We start from the raw sequence: 7,870 nt of genomic DNA, 5'->3' as shown, positions 1-7,870 counted from the left end.
ACAGGCAGCTACAGAAACGACTCCTGTCTCAGGCGAGTAAGGAAAGCTTCCTTCCTCGGTAACTCGCTTTAATCCAGAACTCTTTACTTCCCGTTAAATTTCTCCTTTTCGTTTGCTTTTTGAATGGAGCCGTCAATCCTGTATTGGTTTCCTGTTCGGCAACTCTAACTTGAACTTCTAAATTCCTTACTCTCTTGCAGTATTTTCTCCCATTTTGTCGATGGAACTGTAAAAACCCAGCCGGAGCAGGAGCTGCAGGCTCTGGGTGCTCCCAGGCCCACCGGTGGGATGTTCACAAAAACACTTTCATGCTTATTTGGTGCTACTCATGTAAACAGAATACGAAGGTGTGTGCGCTTCGTATGGTTTGAGTCGGTGATGTTAATAACATGCGACTAAGCAGGTAGGGAAGTAACAAGAGTTAATTTAGCTTTGCTTTAAAAGTCTTCACAGTGCAGTTTAGCAGGTTTGCTGCTGTCTGTGTATTCAGGGAATGGCTTGAAGGTATTGATGGAATTTAATATAATTTTTTAATTTTAATACCAATTTTATCGATTGATAGCTAACTCTTAAAAACAAAACTAGAAACAGTAACTTAAAAACAGCTTTGATTATGAAAACAGAAGAGGAGATCAGATTTTGTATTGGTCTTAATTTCTATTCTTTTTCATAGTGAAATATTTATACACCACAGGAAAAAGAAGTAAGAGTTCAACTTGAAACAAATACATGTTACCCTATTGAGTATAACATACTAACCCCACTTCTACTGCTATTAATGACAGTCGGATGTATTAGAGAAAAAAAACGGTTTAAAAATAAATTCTGAGCTCCTTTTCAAAGCCATATTTGCATAGTTTTGGGGCTATCTTCCTCTGTAGGATGGCGTTTGTAAATTCTGGAAAGCGAGCCGCTTCACCAATAGTGTTAACGTGACGTGGATATGACGGACACATTCCCGCTAAATCACAGCTGTTAATCCCTCTTTTGCAAGATGTGGGGCAGGAGTGTAAACACTGGTCTCTCACCTCCCAGATAAGTGATCTGCTCAACTAGGCTAGATGATAGTCTGAATTGTGTTCAATTAATTAAATATTCATTAGAATAAATACTGCAGTCACAGGCTTCCTCTACTCCGATAAGTGCCTGAACAATTTGATTATAGACTCAAATGCTGTCTCTGCTGTACAAAGCATGTTTAATTTTCAACGTGTGTTTTAGACACTAAATCCATTAAGTCATGCTGGTGAAAAATAATTTCTCGCTGAAGCGTTTTGCTGGATTAGACTTTAAAGACAAAAGAGGGTGTAGTTCAAATCAGGCTTTGTGAGGGTTGTAGTTTTAATGGTGGAGAGGGAAGGTGCTTAATAAAGGTTATTAGGAAGTCATTAAAGAAGAAAACAGTAACAAACAGGGAAGTCAGCTGGGAGTAGACAGAAGTTGCATACTTGGTGCTGAATGGGAGTTGTCAGAAGGAAGTGCTGGGAGGAGTGTAGGAAGTTTCCGAAGAGTTGATTAAGTTGCCCTTTGAGCAGATCACATCTAGCTGCATAAACTGAATAATGTAACGATACCTGACTCACACAGATGTTTTAACCGAACGCTAAAATTTCCAGTTAATGGCAGTCTAGAGCTGTAGTTTAAGCTTCTTAATGTTGGTAAGGCAAAGGCTATCTTTGAGCAATGTTTAATTTACTTCTGCAGAGCTTTTGTAGATAAATAACAAACATCTGTGTCACTGTTGATATGCTGACTTCTTATTTAGTCAGATGGTTGGTGCATTCTGTTGTGTTTATGTACATTTCTAATGAGCCGGAGGGAGGGAAAATTTGAAACTGGTGTGTGTATATGGTACACCTGATTGTATTTTTTGTGGTTCAGGATTTATTTTTCTTTACTTTTTTGATCTAACTTTGTTTTATGCTTGATGTAGAAGCCAAATGCTAGTCCCAGCTATGGCAAGCTTCATCTGGAGTAATTCATGGCAAATTTTGCTCTTATCTGCTTGATCTAAATGAAGAATGCTGTTTAGAATAAACCCTCCTCCAGTATGGCTTACACGTATGAACCCTTTCACCGTGGTCATGAAAAAATAATACATGAAACGGCACACACACGATGTTTGCTGTCAGTGCAGAGTGCGGGATCCTGAAAGCCTTTGTAGTTGTCGTCTATCCATGTGAGAAATTTTGTGAGTAAGATCTTTTCATGGCTGTGCGCGGTTCTGTGAAGTGCTAAGGGTTCTCCCCTCCTGTTGTGAAAATGGGATGATATTAACCAGCTTGTAAGATTTGTCTGTATTTCTTGAAACAGCCCTCAAACGTAGCCTGCCATTTCTGTAGACTGGTTAGATCATTATAATTCCCAAACCCAGTCGTGCCACTGAACTGGACTCTCCCAGTTAAAATCCCACTCTCCTCTTCCTTCTTCCAGTTACAGAATGTTGCATCTCCAAAGCGTGATAGGAGATCTAGAGAGCAGCCTGAGCTATGCCCCTTATGGAAATAGCTCGAGGTCCTTCTCCATGGCACTGTACCTCCTGCGGCGCGCTCGCGCTGCCGAGGACACAGCTCCGAAGGCCTTGGGGTCCCTTCTGCAGAGCAAGGAACTGCCTGTGGGTAGTTCAGGCTGGCACTGTCTCGCAGGGTTTCTGGCTTCTGGGTTCTCTCCCAGCCCGTGAGAGTCCAGCTGCTTGGCTCGTAGGGGAGGAAGGGCCGGCCAATCTTTTTTGTGATGGAGCGAGGGAAATGTATCTGCATCAGAGTTTTTTGGAAATGAAAGAGTTTGGCTGTCTTAAAAATAAGCGTAATTTTATCCAAGCAAAACGTTCTTGGGTTGTGTATAATATTCCACATACGACTAGACCATTCTTTTGAATATTATAAAAGTATATTTCAACTTAAAATGCTCTAGTCTTCTCAGTTCTGAATGCATTCCTCTGAGGAACACAGGGAACTAGATAAAATAATTTTAGAAATTATCCCCTCTAAACTAGGCCGTGTGAGTTACGTATTCCACAGCCCTGTGGCAGCATGATTTAGTTCAGGCAGGTTTGTCCAGCTTTTCTGTAAATTGGAAATGTGCCTTTTAGTTTCATACACAATGTGTATCTTGTTCCCATGCGCCGTGCGATGGTAGTGAGCTCTGAACAAGAACAGCTACTGCTCTCCCGTGGCACTCGTAGTGTCGCAGCACCGCAGTGCTCCAGGACGGACAGAGCCCGTGGTGCGAGGCTCGGCGCGCGGCTCGGAGCTGCCTCGCCTGGGTCAGAGGAGGTACTGGTTGTCAGGGGTATGCCTCCTGCGTAACTGCTGTGAAGGAAACGCCAGCGGGCGTTCATTTTTTTAAAGTATTTTACATTTAGTTCAGATTCTGTAGGGATCAAAGTAATGTAGGAATTGGGCTGTATGTTCTAGACCTCCGTGTCGTCTCTTTTCGGTGTTAGATCCCGATACGGAGAGTTCTGTTGGCGTCGGTGGGTTCCCTTCTTTGAGGGACCTACCTCAGGTACATGGCGTGTGGGAGGAGGAATAAGCAGCTTTCTAAGTTTTCTGCAGCAGTTACAATTTTGAGATTTCTTAATTATCATGATTGCTGCTGAAACAGTTTCTTTTCTACTTTGATTTCTCTTTCCTGGTGCTGTTATGATTAACTCTTGGGAGATTTGGAAAACTGCTTCAGGCTTCCTAAAATTATGCAACAGTTCACAGCTGGAAACCTGACCTACTTCAGAGCTGCCCTTGTGCAGTTAAGAATGTCTCCAAGACTGAACTGCAGCAATACAGCCTTTCCAAGCACTGCCTACAGGTTAAGGGAAGAAATGGTGTGTTACTGTGAGGAAGAATAGCTGGTGTGCTGTAAACTAATAAATTGCCCAATCCTTAGATTACATTCAGTGGGAATTTTTGCTTTCTCAGATAAAGAACTGGATGTGAAGACTTCAGGCAACGTGTACCATTTGTTATAACTGGTGTTGGTCCATGAAATTGAAGACTGCAATTGCTTGTAGACAGTGCTGGGGAAAAAAAGTGAAAGAATCTATTTGAAAATGAAAAAACCAGCTGCCACTTACGCCTTCCTAAATTACAGAAATCCATATTTAATTTTTCATTCAGGAACTTGGAAATGTTCCGTGCGGGCATCTTTTTTCATAGGTGTCAATTATGGAGTTTTGTGACTGCTTTTTGGAACGATTGGATAGTGACCTGATGTGGTCTGTGAGCAGTTGCTGTGCCTCTTTCATTTCGGTGTGTTAGCCAAATGCAAATTTTCTTCCCATGGTGAAACAAAAGAGTGTTTTAGGTGTACATCAGTTTACACCAGCTGACCGTGGTACGTAATATGACAGACCGTATGTAAAAGAGAATGTCTGTGGGATAGAGACATGGGATCCTTGAAGACCTAGTCCAGCTTTGATTCGCATCCTGTTCTGTTGGCACTAATTCCCTCAGACCTGCAAAGAGGTGACTGAGAGAAAACAAACTCTTAAAATTGAGAGTAACAGACTGCATACTGCCATGCTGTATATGGGTTATTTCCTTTGGGGTGGAAAGGCCCTGGCTTTAAAACATTTCTAGGTGATTTTGGCTAGTGGATCGCAATGTGTTTATAGCGCATGACCATATTCAGATTAATTTGGGAATACATGTAAGCCTGAGCTCTGAGCAGAAAAGGTTTTAAAGTGCAGTAATCACTGAAACTTATTTTCTTCCCTGCAGGGCACTGTTCGAAGGATTATTATTGAGAATCCTGATCAGGTAGGAAAACTGTTTAGTGCTGGAGTTCTGCTTGTGTCACTCTTCCTTCCTTAATTATCTGGATTCGGTAAAGTGATCGGCTGCCTGCGCCAGGGCTGCTAAATATTTTGATATCACATGGCCCATACCTCTGATTGTGAGAGAAATTATTAGGAGCTGAAAATATTACAGAATCGCCAGTCAGGCTTCCCACCTCTCAGCAGTTAAGGCTCCATTACTACGCTTCAATAGTATCGCTAGCGGAGATTAATGTCTAACTGTTCCTACTACGTTTATTTCAAATGTTGTCTAGATAGAAGCACAGTCACTTCTTTTCCAAACGGGCATGCACTCAAATGTACATATCTTAAAGAACTATCTCAAAGTATATATGTCTTGGAATTACAAAAATCCCATATGATTTTTGAGTCCAAATTACACTAATTCTGAATTTGCTATTTGACAACGTTTACGGATGTTTTTATTAAAATGTTTTACAGGAGCCGTTATCCCCATTTCTTAGAGGGGGGAATTTCTGTCCTGGAAACAATGTCATCTATGAAAAGACAATAAGAAAATATGAGCTATTAAATCCCCATCAAGTAAGCTGGTTGTTTATGTTCTCTATTACAAAAGATAATTCAGATGGTAGTAGAAAATTAATGTTCCTGGGTTTTTTTTGTTTGGAACTCCTGGTAACCTGAGAATTGCCTTGTTGAGGTTTAGGACACATTCTCAAAGTCAATGAAACAATTTCTGTATGTAAGGAGAGCAGAAGTTGGAAGGTTTGCTATATTTTTACGAAGAATGTATTATTTCAGACTAATAATGAAAACTGCTGTTGTATCCGTAGCACTGTCAGTCTTTATCTGACTACTGAGTGAGAATTAATTTCTTGCAGTAGCTTCAGAACAGAATAACCAATAGAAATTTTTACACAAAACGAATTGAAAAGACAAATTTTTTGGTGGGTGGTTTTGTAAATAGCACTTTTCTTGATTATAAAAACAAGACATGTGTCCCTTATATATGGTACACTCTGAATCTGGAACTGCTGAAAGCATTTATGGAGGAAAATATCTCAAGCTGTTTCCTGTACTAAATTTTTTTTCTAACTGAAGTAACAAAAACTCAGTTCAACTGGAGCTCTTTTTACATCTAAAATACTTAATGAAACAGGATATGCATGCGTTTAATTTTAAATAATAGAGGTCCCCGTTGCCCAAGTATGTTAAGAGTAACACCATAATGAAACATACAACTTGGTCAGGAAAGGCAAATCTTCGTGCTTTTCATTTGCAGCTACTAATATTTGGGAATTATAACCTTGAAGGATGAAAGCGAGAGGCGAACTCATGTTCAATTAGGAGAAGGAAGCAATTTTATTAGGATTATTAAAATAGCTGAAACTGTCATCGGTCTTTCCATGCAAAAACATGTCATTCATTTATATGTTCATATTAAGCTTCCATCTTGTCCAGCAGCTTAAAAAAGTTCATTCTTCTTTCTAGGAGAAGCAGTATCAATTTTCCCACCAATGTCAGATTCCCCAGCAAGCCGACCAGTGCCATGTTGCCCAGCCCTGCCAGCCCGCTGAGCAGTCCCAAGTCACTCACCAGTGCCAGCAGACACAGACCTGTAGCCCTTGTGAAATAACTCCGGTGAGCGATGACTGCAGAGGAAATACAGTGAGGAGAGTAACAGTTCAAACGTGTGAACCGGTAAGAGTCATTTGCTGAATGTTTTACTAGAGACAACTTGGTTTTGTTTTATATGCAGAGTACAAAACTTCACAGATAACATAAAATTGCTAATTCCCAATCTCAGAAAGTTTTTGTTCAAAATCATACCAGGGTCCTTAAGCACCATGCACACGTTGTTAGTAAACAGCAGAGTTTGCGTGTCTGTTGCAGGTAACTTCTTTGTATGCTGTGATTGCATTGTCTAGAACTGTCCAAGACTATGGCAGGTGCTGCTAATCAAAAAAAAACAACAAAAAAAGCTGGTTTAGGTGTTGTATCCTATTTCTTGTTGGCGTAGACCTGTGTCTGTACTGGCTTAATTGTACTGGCTGATCATCATTGTGTTGTCCTTTAAATGTGTTAGGTCATGCTGGTTTGTTTTTTTGGTGGTGGTTTTTTTTTTTTTTTCTTTATCTGGGAGCATTACCCATTGATTGAGTCAGGTTTCATCTGTCAGGTTTTGTACAACAAAGATTGAGCAGTGTAAGGCTTATGCCTCTAGATTTGGAGAAAAGATACATTACTTTTTAAACTAGACGTGTATCAATTCAGGATTGCTTTCTGTCTAAACTGATCAATAAGGACTTCAAATATATCTCAATTTGATGTAGAAATATTTGACATAGATTCACTGGAAGCACAAAACTAGCTTCCTTTGCCCTTCATTTCACAGCAGGTTGCAGGTTCTGGAGTTTCGAAGGGCTGCAGGAGGCTTTGCTGTACACGTACACTATTACTTCAGTTGGGGGAGGGAGTGTGGCAGCCCTCCCTATGCATCTGTTCAGTATACAGGTGGCAAGACAAACAGACTTTGTGACCTTGGTGTTAGAGTTACGTGGAATATTCCATAGCCGGATACTTCCATGAACCAGCTTAGGTAAACTCACTTTGGGCTGCTGTTTAAATTCTTTTATTGTTCATGTATGTAAACATTTGAACTGTGGCAATACAAACATCTTTTTTACAGTTGGGAATCTCGCACCCAGCTGGTTTTACCTGGGTGCTGCCCACAGGCATCTTGCCCACTACAGCTATGGAAACCTGTATATTAATGAAAGATTTCCTAATTCTCAACACTTTCTATGTTAGAATGATGATGACATTGCTGCAGAGATAATACTTTGTGTATTTCTTGTTGTAAAGGAAGTAATTTATTTGTGTATAGTTTACTGAAAACCTCAATACATGGAAGACTCAATATCAAGGAAAAGAATAGTCTAAACAAATTGCAAATTAGTAAGAGCAAACAAAACCAAATCCATCGTACTTGTAGCATTTTCACGTTCAGCTTTCATCTTGAAGAAGAAGGTAACTCAGTGACGATCTTGTTCCGTATCTTCTGCTAGGTGAATTGCTCTCAGGAAAATAAGGACCAGCTGGACTGCCGCTACT

The 7,870-nt window shown here is 40.3% G+C and overlaps 1 protein-coding gene across 1 annotated transcript in view; it reads left to right on the top strand.

The window, feature by feature from the left end:
• Positions 1 to 3,131: 3,131 nt before the first annotated feature.
• The window catches only part of POF1B (premature ovarian failure, 1B), a 15,276-nt gene continuing 10,537 nt past the window's right edge, over positions 3,132 to 7,870 (top strand). The window contains exons 1-3 of the mRNA XM_010284310.1: positions 3,132 to 3,275; positions 4,719 to 4,757; positions 6,248 to 6,457. Coding sequence (XP_010282612.1) covers positions 3,132 to 3,275; positions 4,719 to 4,757; positions 6,248 to 6,457 — 393 coding nt within the window. The remainder of the gene's footprint in view (positions 3,276 to 4,718; positions 4,758 to 6,247; positions 6,458 to 7,870) is intronic.

The sequence above is a fragment of the Phaethon lepturus genome, unplaced genomic scaffold (assembly GCF_000687285.1).
Source record: "Phaethon lepturus isolate BGI_N335 unplaced genomic scaffold, ASM68728v1 scaffold43863, whole genome shotgun sequence".
NCBI classification, from domain to species: domain Eukaryota; kingdom Metazoa; phylum Chordata; class Aves; order Phaethontiformes; family Phaethontidae; genus Phaethon; species Phaethon lepturus.
The sequence above is the reverse complement of the archived record's forward strand: the minus strand, read 5'-3'. Positions and strand labels throughout refer to the sequence as shown.